The 16,769-nt window shown below is 43.2% G+C and overlaps 1 protein-coding gene across 1 annotated transcript in view; it reads left to right on the top strand.

Moving 5' to 3' along the window:
- The window catches only part of PSPC1 (paraspeckle component 1), a 315,433-nt gene that overhangs the window by 12,710 nt on the left and 285,954 nt on the right, over nucleotides 1-16,769 (top strand). Inside the window, exon 2 of the mRNA XM_085621553.1 lies at nucleotides 10,210-10,511. Within this exon, the coding sequence (XP_085477679.1) occupies nucleotides 10,210-10,511 (302 nt within the window). The remainder of the gene's footprint in view (nucleotides 1-10,209; nucleotides 10,512-16,769) is intronic.

Raw genomic sequence — 16,769 nt, 5'->3', positions numbered from 1 at the left:
TTAGATACACCATTAGCCTCATGATTACCTACATTATATATCAGAAGTGCAAAGAACCAGAACAGTAATAAAAGCCTTCAAGGGGTGTGATCGGTTGTACAACCTGCACCTTCCCATTGGAGGGTCAGACTCCATGTTAAGCTGGTTGGGGGTGTATGGGGCAAGAGAGATGGGTACGGGTGAGTGGAGCGAGGAGAATAAGGAACTGCGGGAATAGGTGTTATAAAACGCTGAAAGAGTATACATTTCTCCAGCTGCTCCCCAGCCACCCTTCATAACCCCCCCCCCCCCCCCCCCCCCCACACACATTCAAGAAGGGCCTGTATGGCTGTGGCCTACTGTGTCTTCTGAGGGGAAGCTGTCCTACGAGTTCCTCCGATACCTGGTACCCATGGTGGGGGGGGGGGGGGGGGGGTTGGGGGTCTTAATCCTGCCTGTTGTTTAACAGCCTGAGCTAGGCGCCTCTGACTCTGTGTTCAATTACGCCTCTAAGTATCGGGGTTCAGCGAGGAAGTCTCTCATGTGTTCCTAAACTTGACAAATTGGTAGTTCAAGTTGGCAATTGTTTGTATGCAGCTACTTTGTACATCTCCTGGAGCCAGGTGTTAGGTGTAGGGCTAGAGTTTGTGTGCCATAGTGGTTGTATTCAGATATTGGCCAAGGCTCTAGCAATCCATCTGGATTTTTGGTTGGTTATAGATGGACATTGATCAGAGTTGTGAAAAACTTTATTCTGTGCTTTCAGGGTGCCCTTGTCGGTTACAGTCTGTCTGAATGTGGTCGTAATACAAGCCTAGTATGTGGTCCGAGTTGGACATTCCCAAAAAACTGAATTATGTCCCCCCCCCCCCCCCCCCCCCCCCCTTCGGTGACACACACCTCTAACACGTTGTAGGGTTTATCAGGGACCTGCGGGGTGGCTCGTGCCATTTGTTTAGCATTTTAAAATAGCTAAACTTTAAGCATGCTTCCCTGAGGCATTGGGCTTGGATAGCTAGGTCTGCCCAATCGTTTTCTTTGAGTTTGTGATCTGTAGCCTAGCATATCTCCAAGCCTTCAGCAAATGAGACCGAAACGAGTACTGGTGGTCTATCACGATCCTATACAGTCCGGATACCACCCGAGTATGTGACCCATTTCTGCAGATAATCTGTATCCTGTGAAGATTGCAGCTCTTGAATGGGGCGCCTTGGGCCCTACACAAGCTGTGTAGAAGTTGTTGATAACCCCAGAAATGCCTGGAGTGGAGATCAAGCTGCTTTTGGGCTACTGCAAAAGATGTAAACTCCCGTCCACAGACCACATCCAAGAGAAGATGGATTTCTTTTGTTTTTAAACATTTTCCAAAAGTGTTCTTGTCCCCCAGGGGAGCTTGTGCATGCAGAGTCGTCTTTGTCTTTAGCGGATTTGTGTGCCGTGCCCCACCATAGACTATAGTGTTGATCACTGAATGTGTTGATATCGGTTGCTGTGATCTCCAGTGTACAGCATTTTTATACTCCAGTAGTGCCCAAGGAGTACTGTTAACCAATTTCATCCATCTTATTGTCCAGTATGTTGTGCAGAATGTACCTGAGTGGCACGAGTTGTGATGCCAGCCAATAGTTATGAAAGCTGGGTAATCCCATTCCACCTCTGTGTGACTGCAAACAGTTTCCCAAGTTTCAATCCTGTTTTTCAAGGATTTTTGATGGCTGCCATCAAGTGGTTTGCAATCTGCAAGGGGGGGCGGGTGTTTCATAATTAACACTGTTCAGTCTAGGCATCACAATTATTTTGATTAGCAGTGCTTTTTCTCAGAAAGAAAGCTTTTAGTTCAGAGCAGTGGTGCAAATCTGCCTTGATTTTGTGTGTGCAGTGGTTTGGGATCAAGTTCAGTTATGTTTAAAAGACCATAGGTGACTTCTGTCTCATGGTATCTCGGGGTTGGGGTCGGCCATATGATCGACAGTCTAGCTATGGTTGCTAGTGTTGTGTTGTCATTGAACGGTAAGAGTCCACACTTATCCCATTTCACCTTGTGGCCAGACAGGCAGGATACCTGAGAGATGCGATCCACGAGGGTCCTCAAAAAGTGGTAGATTTTGTGAGGGTTACTAGATTGTCATCCGTGTAATGTGATATCTTATGTTCCTCCTCCTGGTGTTGGCATGCCATGTATGTCTGGGGAGGTTTGAATTGCAATGACTAGAGGCTCTAGAGCAAGTATAAATAATAAGTGGGAGAGGCCGTCCCTTTCTTGTACCTTTGTTTATGTCTAAGGGTGCAGATGGTAACCATTACAAGCAGCCCTGGCTGTCACGTGTATAGGCCAGTAGTCCCTAAAAAAACATCCCGCGCTCATACCATGTGACTCACCATCGCAAGTGGGTAAGTAGATTTCTCGAGGACTGGGGCAGAGGATTTGTTAAAGCCTATCCTGCAAGATTTTGGCCAGGATCTTTGTTGACATTCAGTAGTGAGGCAGGCCAATAATTGGCATTGAATTTGGGCTTCTTACTCCAATTAGGCATACGTATTAGGTTAGCACCATTTGCCTCATTGAGTGGAGGTTGATTTTCGGCAGACTTTACGTAACAAGGGGACTAGTAAGTACTTGTGCATCCTGTAGTATTTGATCGGTTAATCATTAATTCCAGAGGATTTACAGTACAGAAGACAGTCGATTGTATACTTGTCAGCTCCACTATAATGTCCACCTGAAGAGTTAGTCGCTCACCATGAGTGAGGCTGGGGATCTCATGTCATGATAGAAAGGAGAGTAGAGGTTTTCATAGTAGCCTCTAAAAGCCCCAAGAATGTTGTGTGGGGGGTGTACCGCCAGTGTGAAGTGTGTCCGATGTGGTATGCGAAAAGTCTTGTTGCTGGAGCCAGAAGACAACCTGCCTTTTCTCCCCGCTCGTAATGTGTCTGCTGAAAAGCAACAAGGCTGTTTCTGCTTCGGAAGTGTATAGTGCGTTATGTTGGTACTTAGATTGTAGTAGTACAGTCGGTGTGTGTTGCGGAGTATTGGGCCTTCAGTGTTACAAGTTTTGCCTTAAGTTGGGTCTTTAAGTGAAGCCCCTCTTCCGTCGGGCGGTGTCTTGCTAAATACACTATTGCTTTTCCTGCTGCCCACAAGGTGCCTGGGAATGGAACATCCCTTTGTTTTGTTCTAGAAAGCGGTGACGCAGTCTGTCCTTGTCTACGGGGTGTTTGAGACCGATTCAATCTCCAGTGACTGGTCGCGGCCTCAATGACCCCAGGTTGAGCCATGGTCGTGGACCCCTGTTGGCATGATGGTGGCATCGATTAAATAGGCGAGTATGGGTCTTTTGGCCGGAAAGAAATCTATGCGGGTGTGGATACTGTGCTCACATGTGACGTATGGTAGTCTCTGGTCGTGGTGTGTAGGAGTCTCCAGGGGTCCGACATTTGAAAGTCTATCATCACGCCTTGAGGAGGCCCTGTTGAACAGGAGATGGTCTGATTTGCCCATGTAGGGGTCCTGTACTATGTTCCAGTCTCTCCAGAGTAGTGTGTAGTTTATAGGCTGTTTTTAAGAATGTTATGCCTGGGATGGTTTGTCTGAGTGTGGCGGGGCGCATATGGAGCCATGTCTGGTAATGTAGAGAGGCGCTAATGACTGTGTGATGGCCCATGATGGTCTTTACAAACTTTATAGGTTTTCAGTGGAAGATGTTTTGCAGATAGAATTGTGACCCAGCCCATACAATATAGTTTGTCAGAGTTGGTTTCATTGTCTCCCAGAGAGTTTCCTTTACTAGCTTGGCATTGTCTTCCCACCCATCCCTATGTAGTTTCTGGCTTTCTGCATAGAATGGGTGTTTCTTGCAAGTGGGCTTCATGTGTGTGCTCCGCTCATGTGGATCGGAGTTCCTGGTGGCTCAATGTTGGAGCGGAAGGAGGTGCTAAGAGTCGTGGGAATAGAAATGTAGTTGTATAAGTGAGTTTGCTCGTCTCAGAGGAAGCAGAGTGTGGTCTGACCACAGGGAGTGAGTGTTTCACAGACACTGGGAGTATGCCTGTGGTGTGTGACCTATGTGAGTTGGGTGGGAAGGTGTATGAGCTGCTTTGAGGCTGTTGGTCAAGAACTAGCGGGTCCTGCTGTGGCCGGTCGGGTGCGCACCGAGCTGAGGACCTCTTAGTGCTCGAAGTGTGTGTATGCGCATCATGTCTATCCCGGTTAACCAAATGAAACTAGGAAAGGATGGGGAGAACGAGTGTGTAGGCATGGAGATGTATTCTGGAGCATTCTACTCGTGCAAGGTTATTGTGAAGCCCCCAGTTACGTGGGTCATGTGATCTTCAGTGGAGATCAAGATTTGTCTCTTGCATGGGGTTCCTTGAGAGTGTGCCTGGGTTTTGGTCTTCCAGATCATTATTTGGTGTCTTCCCCCTCAGCGGGGCTGAGTCGCAGGTTGGTTTGGGGGGGGGGGGGGGGTTCTTGGCCCTCAAGGAATGTCTGTCCGCCCTAATGTCCATTGCACTGGCCGTAAATATCTCCCAAGTGTCATTCCAATAGTCCGAGGTTCACTAAGTTCAGAGGTCTTGTTCTGAGTGGTCAACGTGTGCACCAGATCCATGAGACCATTTCGGATGCCCTGTTTGACTGGGTATAGCTGTAAGAATCTTTCAAGTGGATCTGTTTTCTTGGGCAAGTCCTACAAGGTGTAGATCTTGTGGTCTTCGTGAAGAAACAGGCTCTTCTTTTTTGACTTCAGAAGTATGGCGTGAAGCTGTTGGTGGCGGAGAAAGCAGGCAATTATTTGTCGCAGTGATTCTTTAGCTGTTGTGCATTGTCTTTTTCTGTGAGCCAGTTGGAACGCGAGGGGTGGGTTGAAAGAGGGTTTTGTGATGGTGAAAATGGGGTTGGTGATGAACCTCGGGGTATTATATCCTTCCAATTTTTCAGGCACCATGAAATACGGATGTTGTCTTGGCGGCTCTGGTTTTTCAACTTCAGCCAATTGTTTTTTTTTTTTTGTGGTTTTTTTAAACGTACCAGTGGTCTAGTTCCCAGTCTATGGAGACTGCCAACCGTTGGTACATATGATCAAGCCTGGTCTCCGTACTTGACAATCTATGGTTCAAGGAGGAGATATCTTTGAGGATGGTTTAGACCTTGGCAGCTGTTTTAGATGTGCTGTTCGCCACGCCTATAAGCATCAGCCTGAGTGCCGCCACTTCTTTCATGATGACCTTAATGGCTGTGTCTTGCTGTTTATCTTTTTTCCTTGTAACTGCCTCTGTGAAGATGAGTTATCTAGAGGATTTTGACATTGCTACCAGTTACACACCACATATTATGTAGCAGAGAGGCTGTTCTCCCCAGTGTTTTGGTTCCAGTATGCCTCCTGGTACTCATTCTGCTTTCCCTGACCCGCTTGGGCAGCTGCCCAAGTTATGTCGAACAAGACCATGCAAAGTTTAATGGGTGGCGGAGAGTGTGCTGCCCAGTATGTAGCAACTTGGTATACCTTCAGTGTCAGGATTTTCTCAGTTATTTTGCAACTAGCAACCGTTGTGTATTTCAGGGCCCAGTGTTGTCGTCGCCTCTGATGGGGGCTGGGCGTTGCATCTCTTGCTCTCGTTCTGTGGTATGTCTCGGGCTGTATGTTGTTCATTAAGGAGTAGTCAGCTGGTGAGTGGCCATTTGAATCTGGGGATGCATCGGAGGTTGCCTCTGAGGTGAGATGGAATTACAAATAGAGTCCTGCTTCACAAACTTTCACCCCAGACTCTTTTGAGTGGGCTGTATCTCGTGGCTGCTCATTAAATACTTTTTTTCAACTTGTGTTTGCAAACTTTGAGGTATGAATCCCCAACTCACCATCTATTTAAAGTATCACTCGTGCATCCTCCACCTCCATGTAAAACTGGAAGTCACGAGGGCTGGATGGGTCATGAGAGTTGGAAGGGCCTCTCAAGAGTCTATCGTAATGTTTAACAAGCTACGAAACAGAAGATTTGGCCGTCTCTCCATGAGGAAATCTTTTTACAGTAGATGTAAAATGTAGCAGGTAAATTACCTGTGCACACTATTGATTAAGAAGGACCATATGCTGTGTTCTGTGAAGTGGAGCTGGTCCAGTAGGTGAACGGTAATGATGTAAGATTGAGTAAGAGACGTTGAAGATTTTTTTTCATTACATTATAACATCCACAGTGCCCTATCTATAGGATCTACACTGCTGAGCAGCCTTGTATTGTAGAATTTTTGGTGGTTGGCAATTGACATATACATTAGAAATTCTAGAGGGTGAATTTATTTTCTGAGATTTTCTTATGTTGAGACACTCTGTGCTTTGTTGCCTCTGCGAAGACACAGTGAGTTGGTTGAATATCTGAGCCTGAGGTGCCAGGTAAAGAGTAAATGAGTGTCCCCGCTATTCAGCCACAGTTTCCAGGTATTCCACTTTGGATTCCAGGAGTGTGTTTTTGGAGGGAATGCCGTTTTCAAACTGTTGGCTACTGAGCACCCTCTTCATAACCTTTCTTCTGGTTATGAAGAGAGTGCCTTGCTACTGACCACTGACCCGGTGCCTAGCATTGTTCTCACTCAAATGTATGCATCCTGTGATAATCATACAGCACCCTTTCCAAAGAAATAACCTTGTTTTATATAATTTACATGCCATTCTGCAGATCATCTACCTCTCTATCTTTGAATAAGACCAGAACTGTCTCTAGATTGCTATAGTTGGTCTTCTTGAAAGCTTAGGAGCTTTGGAGAATACATCTTTCTTGTCTATGGCACGCACTGCATACTGTCTCTGGCATTGTGGCCTATTAAATGGGGACAAAGAATAAGTAATAAAGAAAAACATATGATCACAATACGTTCACGACACTTAGAGATCAGGTACTGTTCAAGCAAGTGGTAATACTCGAGCTCAAGGTGTAGTTAATTCTAATTCAATTGTACTGCCATGTACTTATTTTAATTGTTCATGCTTACTACCGTGTGTCTGCACATTTGACACTCCTAGCCACACGGTTAATGCTTGAATTTTTACCCTCCCTACCACACCTTGAGCACGAGTGTATTATTGCTTGCTTGAACAGTACCTGATCTCTTGTGTCGTGAACGTATTGTGATCATATGTTTTTCTTTATTACTTATTCTTTGTCCCCATTTAATAGGGTACCTACCTGAGCACGTGGTATGTAGACTCTCACTTATCATGTTGTGGTGATAGTCTTTTTGGTCCTGACTAAGTGCTTTGATCTTCCTGACGTGGAGAGCACGAAACATGTTGACCATTAGAGAGTGAGCCTACACAGCTAGAAACCGTGTATCTAGTTCAATGCCACTCTTCCAGTTTTAACCAGGCAGTTTACCTTCATGAATAAAACACTATTGGGACTCACTGACTTGTTTTAATCCACTCGCCCCCCCCCCCCCATCTACACTGACTACGCCCCTTACCCCCACTGCACTTTACGGCAGGAACTGAAGATCCCCGCCAAAGAGCCCCGTACTGGGTGCCCATCGGGTATTGCAGCACCAACCTGACGAGGGGCAGGCTCATATGATGAAGCATGACACTTAGCTTGCTAGGTGTGTGAGAGCCCTAGTTCCGACAAGGGAATTCACCCCTTACTTTCTCTCTCCAGGTGGATACACACGATTTGTGTCACACCCACCTGGCCTCCTTACGTTCACCCACTCCAACCCTGAGGAACTCCACACCCTCTTTTGTCACTGATCTTGTGGGGCATGTGTGTTGGACCTCGTTAAATCTAGCCCCATTGTCGTCGTCCCCCCCCCCCCCCCCTGTTTCGTATATGGCATTACTTACAGGTCAGTAGGGGTCACTGCTGCACTTGCCGGAGAGTTAAAAATACCTCTTCCCAGTTCCAATTCAGTGAGCTGTGTAGCGAGGCTGGGGGTCTGACCTTTTTAGATATCCCAACCGATGCTGACATCTTGTTGAAGTAGCCATCAAAACCTATTAGAATAGGCTTATGGCCTGAGGCGGCCCCATTTCCCAGCTAGTCGTGTGGGCCTGCTTTTCTGGGTCTTTACGTCTGTAGTGCAGTGTATCATTTCTTTATCCGCAATCCACTTCTGGTCATATCACTCTAAAGTGGAGCAGTATTGGTGTGTGAGTCTGAATTTTAGATTTTAATTTATTTTGATAATAACCATTTTTACACTGTCTTTTGTTTTCGAAACGCCTTTTTGTGGTTAACGTGTGCCTGATAACTGTTGGTTTGACATTCATTGTACTGCACTTTTATCTGCCTTTTCCCACCTGCTTGCTGATTGAGCTTCTACGATATGTGGTGCTTCACGAACCTTTCAACTATTACGCTTGGAATCACTGTTGCTGTTTCCTCTTAAACGTTCCCCCATTCACTATCTCCTATCAATTTTCCTATTGGCATCCAAACCATCAGCTTCTTACCCTGTCAAACATAATTATTGATTTTGTTCTAGCTGCCTCTGCTAGAGGGCAGTGTGCTACCAAGCGGTACAACACATTGTTTACTTCTTCTCTTCCACCCCTTCCCAAGCCTTTTGACTTGTCCATTTGGGTTTGCCCAGTCCTTACTTCCTGCTCAAAGTGGGGTGGTCTTCCTGTCTGCCAGACGCATATTGACACAATTTAGCTAGTTTGACTACTACAGCTAAGGCTTTCTCTCTACCATGTGGTGTTCCACAGGGATTGTCCATCAGTCCCACACTCTTTAATGTCTATGTAAAACCCCTGGTCGAATCCTTTGGGTTCGACCTTACTTCCTACGCAGACGACACTCAGATTGTGGTCTCTATACTCCCCGGAGGACATTCAAACATAGCAGTAGAATTTAAGGAGTGTATGTTGGCAGTGGGCAGCTGGATGACCCAGAACTGCCTCAAGCTAAACTCCAATAAAACCGAGGTGGTGCTGTTTGGAAACAATCCAAACTTCTGGACTCTAACTTGGTGGCCAGAGTCATTGGGCCCACTGCCAACACAATTTAGAAAAGTTAAGAACTTGGGTATCATCATTATTAACAAACTCTTGTTTAAGGACCAAGTCAATGCAGTAGTCTCTTCGACATCATACACTTTGCGATCCTGTAAAAAGATACTGCCTCTTCTTTCCAAAGAGTCTCAAAGGATGGTTACCTCTGCCCTGGCGTTATCAAAACTAGACTATTGTTATAGTCTTTATCTTAACATTCAGGAGGGATTACAGAGAAAACTACAGCTACTGCAAAATGCTGCAGCAAGACTGATATCCTGTATCCCTAAATATGCCTCTATCTCGGCGGAGATAAAAAAATTGCATTGGCTGCCTGTAAATAAACGAGTACTGTTTAAAGCTATGTGCATCACGCTCAGAGCCTTGTATAGAAGTGGACCCCACCACTTGATAAGGCATTTTCAATGGTACACACCTGGAAGAAACTTGTGGTCCTTGGAGGCCAAATTAGTTTCAGTCCCCAGGGTAAAAAAAGCGAATTGGGGCGTGCGAAGCTTCCTAGCAAAAGCAACCAAGGCATGGAACTCACTGCCACCTTTCCTTAGACATATCGCCAACCACCTGGAATTCAGAAAGGCACTCAAGACCAGTCTGTTTGCACTTTGAGTTTTCTACTCCCCGGTCTCAGGCTAAGGACGGACCCCTTTGCAATAGCGCCAGAAAACCTTCGGGTATTAGCCGCGCTCTACAAAAATGTATAACATAACAGTAGTCCTTTCTTCGTTATGTTATCAATTTATGCAGATTTGTCAAGCACACTATCTCCCAGGGTAGGGAGAGGGGGTATCTTGGTCCATTCCCACTGATTACTTCAACAACCTTCCTAGGTCCACTCTCTCTAAATATCTCTGAAGAATCTAAGCTCGCTAGCATTTTGCGCATGTCCCTCTACAAATTCCCTTTCAAGTGTTCAAAGCCATCCATAGCAATGTTCCCCTGTAGCTTATGCAGACACAGGCGCCTGTGTTAGTCCTTAACTTAAAACAATCACATCACTCATTAACCCCACCCTCCTGTTTACGTCCTTTTTTTTTTTTTCCCCATTGTACTAAAATGTCCCCCAAACTAATACGAAAAAAAAAATATATATATATATATATATATATATATATATATATAATATATACTTTTTTTTTTTTTTTATAGAAAATTTTCTCTGGTAGGTTTAAATTGAATGTCCAAAATCAAATGGACTAATTGATTCTTACATTTTTTTTTATTTCTCCAATAGGAATCAAGGACATTGTCTGAAATCGCAAAAGGAGAACTGGACGGTACCATTCTGAACGGCAGACCACTTCGAATCCGTTTTGCTACACACGGTGCTGCCCTGGCTGTTAAAAATCTTTCTCCAGTAGTATCCAATGAACTTTTAGAAGAAGCATTTTCCATGTTTGGCCCAGTAGAGAGAGCCATCGTCATAGTAGATGACCGTGGTAGGGCTACAGGGAAAGGTTTTGTGGAATTTGTTTCCAAACCTCCTGCACGGAAGGCCTTGGAAAGGTGTAATGAAGGTGCACTCCTATTGACCACGTAAGTTGATTTAGTTTCACTTGAAATTGTGCAATCTAATGCATGTCAGAAACTGTGCTTAAGCTTTGTTTCACAAATGCTTTTAAAAATGTGTAACGTAAAACGAGCATTGGCAAAGCCATTCAGTTTCGCCTGTGCATGGCTATTCCATTGTGTTTTAGCCATGTTGTACACCAGCATGGCTGCTGTTCAGAGCATGGCTAAAAGTTAGTGGAGTTGCGTGGAATGGCGTAGAGTGTTGTGGTGTATGCATGTTGTAATAGTGCACTGCCATTGCAGCGAATGTAATGTTTTATTGAAATGACCATTACATTTGCACAGACATACAGTTTTACTGATACTATACAGCGCACAAACGATAATGTGTGGAAATCGGCATCCCCTAGTATATTGATTTGCTCCTATTACAATATTTGTTTCCAGCACACTACAGAATTACAAAAAAATACCTAATTTGTACTCTCCTAATTCTGATACATTCTGAAATATTTTTATAGTTTTTTTTTTTTTTAACTGGAATTTACATTGTTTTATGCTAGTAAAAAATAACACCCAACATCCTTTTTACATTCCCAGCAAGATTATCACATAAATCCTCTCACTTTGCAGTGGAGAAAGAAAAGTAAACACCAAGCTTCCTGGGATACAGAGCCTAAAATTTGACCTCTGCAAATGTGACAAAATGAAAGAAAAAAATTTAAAGGCCTGTTTATTGCTCATTCACTTCTGAACTCCAGGTATTTGAGTGTTTCCGCACCCCTGGTCCTCTACTTCCAGTGCCAATGGCATGGGCATGAAATTAATAAAGCGGTTTGGTTAAGTTACACTATTTGTAAAGAGTTACGGTCAAAATAAACAATGCTCTGTCATACTCATCATTGTTCTGCACAGGAATCAAGTTGTGATAGAGATAAATATACAGCTGTTTATACAATACAGGAGATAACTAAAAGCCTATGTACTTTCCTGGAGTGCCTCTCAAAAAAGTGAGAATACAAGGAGTCAGAGGTGATAAACATGTTATGGTCCACAGGAGGGACAAAGAAATGCAGGGCAGTCTAAAACAAATGGTCAGCACATAAAAGCAAGCACATGTGAGTTGCAAACCATAAAACCAATGGGAAGCAAAGGCCCCCAGTGAAGCAGTCAGAATGTCCCAAAGAAGTCTTTCACAGCCAGACAGCTGCTCTTTCAGGTAGACTTTGACAAAAGTGGTATTGTTGTACTTTCCCTCCATTGTTCTCTTATGTCCCTGCTGCTGTAACAGAACCTATTATCCGAATGTATGATTAGCGAAACAATTTTCATGACCAAGAAGCACTCATTCTTTCCACCTTGTTTAAATTACATTTTAAAATGTAAGCTTTATTCCTTTTTCATACACAAGCCCTCAACCATCCTCCGCATTGGGTGTGCAAGGTTGTAGCCCCTTTAAATGCCAGAGTAGAGCATTGAAAAGGGAAGGATGAGCAGTCAACAGTGCAATCAACGATCCAATATTTTGCACATTGTGTGCAGCGGTTTTCTTGAAGTCTGGTGGCTTGGTATAAAGCCAGCATAGAAAATACATTTTGTTTGCAACAGGCCATGTCTGTCAGAATTGGATTTTTTCTCAGACCTTATGTGTGCTTGTGTGTGGTCCAAAAATGTAACCATGAAAAAGTGGTTTTAACCCCTTCGGTGCTCATGACGGAACGGTTCCGTCATGAGCCACGGTTGAGCTGTGCTCATGACGGAACCGTTCCGTCATGACCACGCCCGCGCAAGAAACCGTCAGCACAGCGGCGGAATTTGCGCAGCATGGAAGGGGTTAAGGTCCATCAGTGTTGTGAATAGTTTGGATTATCAATATTCAGTCCAGTTAACCTCACAACGATGTGTTGTTAGACTGTGCATTGGCTAACGGTTAAAAATGCATATCCTTATAGGGGGAGCTAGTGTTGAAAATGCAAAGCTGGCAAAACTAGAGTATGTGTAGACGGACTAGCTCAAGATGCACTTTTGTACTGGTAAGAGCGTGGCCGCCATTGAATATAATTCATGCAGACAAGTTTAAAAGCAAATTTTATATATTGTGTTTTTATTTTATGTATTTATTAATTGAGCCTACCAGACGGTGTAGCTGTTATTAGCTTACCAAGAACAGAAGGTGCTTGCAACCCACCCATTGTTTACTATTGGTTGACTTTACTGCCGCCCTTACTTAACCAACTTATTTGTTGGCTTGCCTTGTCCATCTTGGTGGTGATTTACATATATCAGTGGGCAGAGTGGAAATGTGCGATGGTAATGCACTTTCTGACAATAAATAAAGATGCCTTTTAAGTTCTGTATTTTATCTTTTCATATTTGCTGCGCTTCAGTGACGGAGGTCCAATGTTAGAGCTCGTCTTCTGACAAATTGCACCTTATGTTTTTGAACCTGGATATTGGTGTTAACCAACGCCTCTCACTTTGCAGTCAGAAAAAGTAAAGTGAATTATATGGCAATCTGAATATGAAAAAAAGGCTGTAGAATGTCATTTTTTTGTGTAACCAAAAATGTCAATACCTGTGAATGATGGAAGCAAAGACTTTAATAAGATCAAGACACTTTTACTTGGCGATGCCCAAATGATGAGTATTAGCTGATACCCAATTTCCACATTTCATTTGTGTGCAATATAGTTTAATCAGTAAAACTGTACGTCTGTTCAAAATGGAATGCCCATTTCAATGGAAAATGAGCTGCCTGTAAATTATGCCCTACCACATGTTCTTTAGTTACATTTAAAAACAAGCGTTTGCAATGCATTAGGTCGCGCATTACTGAAAGTTTATTTGCGCTGAAAATGATACTGTTTTTGTGTTAAATATCCCAGCAGTAGGTACAAGTAATCAAATCAAATCCATGAAGCAAGTAAAGAGTGCAGTGCCACAGGCTGTTTACTAGGTGTCCCTGTAGAGTTGTAAAGGGACCTCTATTGGCCACATAAGGCACTGCACCCTTATTTATGCTATTGCTGGGATATTTTTTGTAACAAAAGCAATCTGTCTCATTAGTTTGCCATTTATAATGCCAATAGCCTTAACTCAATGTTTTTTTACCTATGTGTTATGGAGCGTATGTATGTGGGGTGTAGTGAATTAAGTGGGTTGTATTGGATTAGTTGTGTAATTGAGTGGAGTGGATTTGTGTAGCAGAATTATGTGGCATGATGTACTGTGGAATTATGTGGATAGCAATTACGTGGTATTAAGTGTACTGGAAATCGTCTTGAAGTGGGATTCTGTGTTATGGAGAGTAATTATTGTGGAATGGTATTTTGTGGAGTGGTATGTAGTGGATTTTGTGGTGCGCTGTTAAATGTTGTGGCATGTTTGCATGGGGTGTGTTGTGTAATTGTGTTGAGTTGTATTATGTGTTTGGTGGTGTGGATTGGAAATGTGTGGATACGTTTGCGTTTTTGGTGATGAAGAACAAATGGATAGAAGTTAAGCGCAAGATCTGTGTGAAAAAATTAGAGGTATTGGCTGTTGTACCTGTATGATATGGAGTGGATGTATGTGGTGTGTATTAGAATTGGAATTATGTGAGTTGGATAGGAATTGTTAGTCATGGCGCTGTGTGGTATGGATTTGTGTAGTCGAATTATATGGCATGGTGCGCAGTTGTAGTATGTGGAAAGAAATTTTGTTTTGAACTATTTGAGTTATGTGGAGTGAATTATGTGGAATAGTATTTTGTGCTGTGTATTATGTAGTGAAGTTTAATTATGTGGTGTGCCGTTGAATTTTTTGGTATGATTAGGATGATTCTTTGTTGTAAATGTAACCCCTTCCATGCTGCGCAGATTCCGCCGCTGTGCTGACGGAATCTTGCGCGGGCGTGGTCATGACGGAACGGTTCCGTCATGAGCACAGCTCAACCGTGGCTCATGACGGAACCGTTCCGTCATGAGCACCGAAGGGGTTAATGTGAAGTGGAATAAAGTGGTTTGGTGTTTGAATTATGTATTTTATTGTATTGTAATTGCATCTATATAGCGCTTACTATGAGGCGTAGAAGTGCTTGTACTGTGGAATGGATCTGTGTGGAGTTGAAAAGTGTGGTGTGAAACAGTGTGAGTGAAAAGATGTTGAATGAAATTATTTGGCATGTGGTGGAGTATGGGGCATAGAATATATTTGTTGGGTGTATTTATGTGGTATTGAGTAGCATGCAATTAGGTAGAGTTGAAATATGTGGTGTTGAAATGGGTCTCTCATGTACAAGAGTTTGAGCTATTGGCATTGTAAGTGACTGCCTTTTATTTATGTGTTAATTATCAAAATAGAAATAAAAGGCATTATCATTTACAATGCCAATAGCTTAAACCTTGCAAATGCAAGACCTATTGCATTGCAAATGCTTGTTAAAATAAACTAACAGGACGGATTGCTGTTTCGCTTTATAAATACAAATGAAAAATCTTTGAAAAAAATGCATTTCATGTCCGTACATGTCATGCGTTTTTACGAAGCTTTTTATTTGTACTTACGGAGGTAAACGGCTATCCTTCCTGTAAGTTAGCTTTGGGATGAATATGTTAAGCGCCTTGAATGTTGTATGAACAATATTATTTATAAAGTGCCCTTTCTCCTATGTCCGCTGAGATGGGGTGTTTTTTACATAATGTGTCTTTAATTCACTGTTAAGCTGTCTCTGCGGACATTGGAGGAGGAAGGGCACTTTATTAATAAATCATATTGTTCTTTGAAAAGCGCCACATTGCACCTTTGTGGAAGTTGTTTCTAACGTCCGAATCATGGCTGCAAAGCTCATTTTTTAGAGAGAAAGGGTGATTGTGGGGAAAACTACATTTTATGTGGGTTTGCCATAAACATGCGTTTTGTTTTCCAAGTTTAATCTTTCTCTGCCCTCATTCATTACTAAACCCTCTGTTTATAACTCCTATTTCTGCAGCAGCAATGTAAACAAGCAACAGGATGGAGGGATGTTGGTGCTAATTAAAGCTGGGTGGGGTGTCAATGTAAAACGTGCAGCGTCATTTAAAGACGCAGGAGGGAGGAGGAGAGGGAGCGAGCTAAATTGGAAACCAGGGGTTGCAGATTGCAGAAAAGCATGTCCTGTGTGCGATAGGAGAAAGCCATTTAAGAAAATAGTGCACACTGACAGTAAATCAAACATGCTCAGTAACACAACAGTGAGAGGGCCAGTCCTCATGGGAGGTTACAAAAGGAGAAAAGGGGGTACTAAGGAGGGACTAGTACGCCTATTAATGAATCAAAAGTAATTATTTACAAAGGTCAGGAAGGGGAGCCAATTGTAACGATGGGCAGAGATTAATGCCCATATACTGAATACTGCAGGTCTCGAAGAGGGAGCGCGAGTGCTGCCTAGCCGAGACCTAAAAATAACGGCTTCGTGTCTATTAAAGGTAGGTGGATCTCAAACGTTTTTCATGCTAAAAAGTGGGCCATTGTTTTAAAAACCATGGAAAGCACAATCCGTATCGAAATACGGATAGATTTTGAGTAGAAGGTAGAGTAAGGGATGAAGGAGAGTATCACCTGTTTATTTTTAACTTTGCTTTTTCACTTTAAAAAAAAACACACAAAAAACGGCATGCTGCTATAGAGAAACCTGCAGAAAATAACAGTAGATAAATCATTTCAGAGTTTATGGTTAAAAAAAAAAAAAAGGCAACTCTGCCTTAACTTTAGGACAGTGTGCTGATGGTGAGGTTTGCTGCATGGGGTATCTAGATGTTCAATATGGTATAGAGCCCAGTTAGACACAAGAATTATGAACCCTCTCCCTCATTTCACCATCCAGTAGCACCACCACCAAAAGACGGTAGTTCAGGTCTCTGGGAGACTGTGGAAAGGACACTCCTCTGTTTTAATCCCTACTTCTCCAGTTAAGCATGGTAAGTTAACCAGCAGAGGACTTTTTCTTGTTTCCGCAAAGCCACTGTGACAGAATTTAGGTTGGGCTCTATCTTCGGAGCCCGTGCACCTTCTTGCACAGAAGTTCAAAGTTGTTGCTCTCTTTGCTCGTGCTGTTTGACGTTGCTGCATAGCATTCTATGTTAAGTAGCACAGCAACATCCATGTCCCTTGTGGTAGAGGCTGGCTATAGAAGGAAAATGTGTCTTGGCATTACAGTACTTGCAGTTAGTAAGAAACTATTGCAATTCTTCTTGATCTTCATCTTGTACATTCCTATAATAGAGAATGCACTAACCAGCATGTAGGGCACGTAGTGCTGTATCT

Source organism: Triturus cristatus, chromosome 8, assembly GCF_964204655.1.
Source record: "Triturus cristatus chromosome 8, aTriCri1.1, whole genome shotgun sequence".
NCBI lineage: Eukaryota > Metazoa > Chordata > Amphibia > Caudata > Salamandridae > Triturus > Triturus cristatus.
Note: the sequence above shows the minus strand (reverse complement) of the source record. Positions and strands in the feature narration are given on the sequence as shown.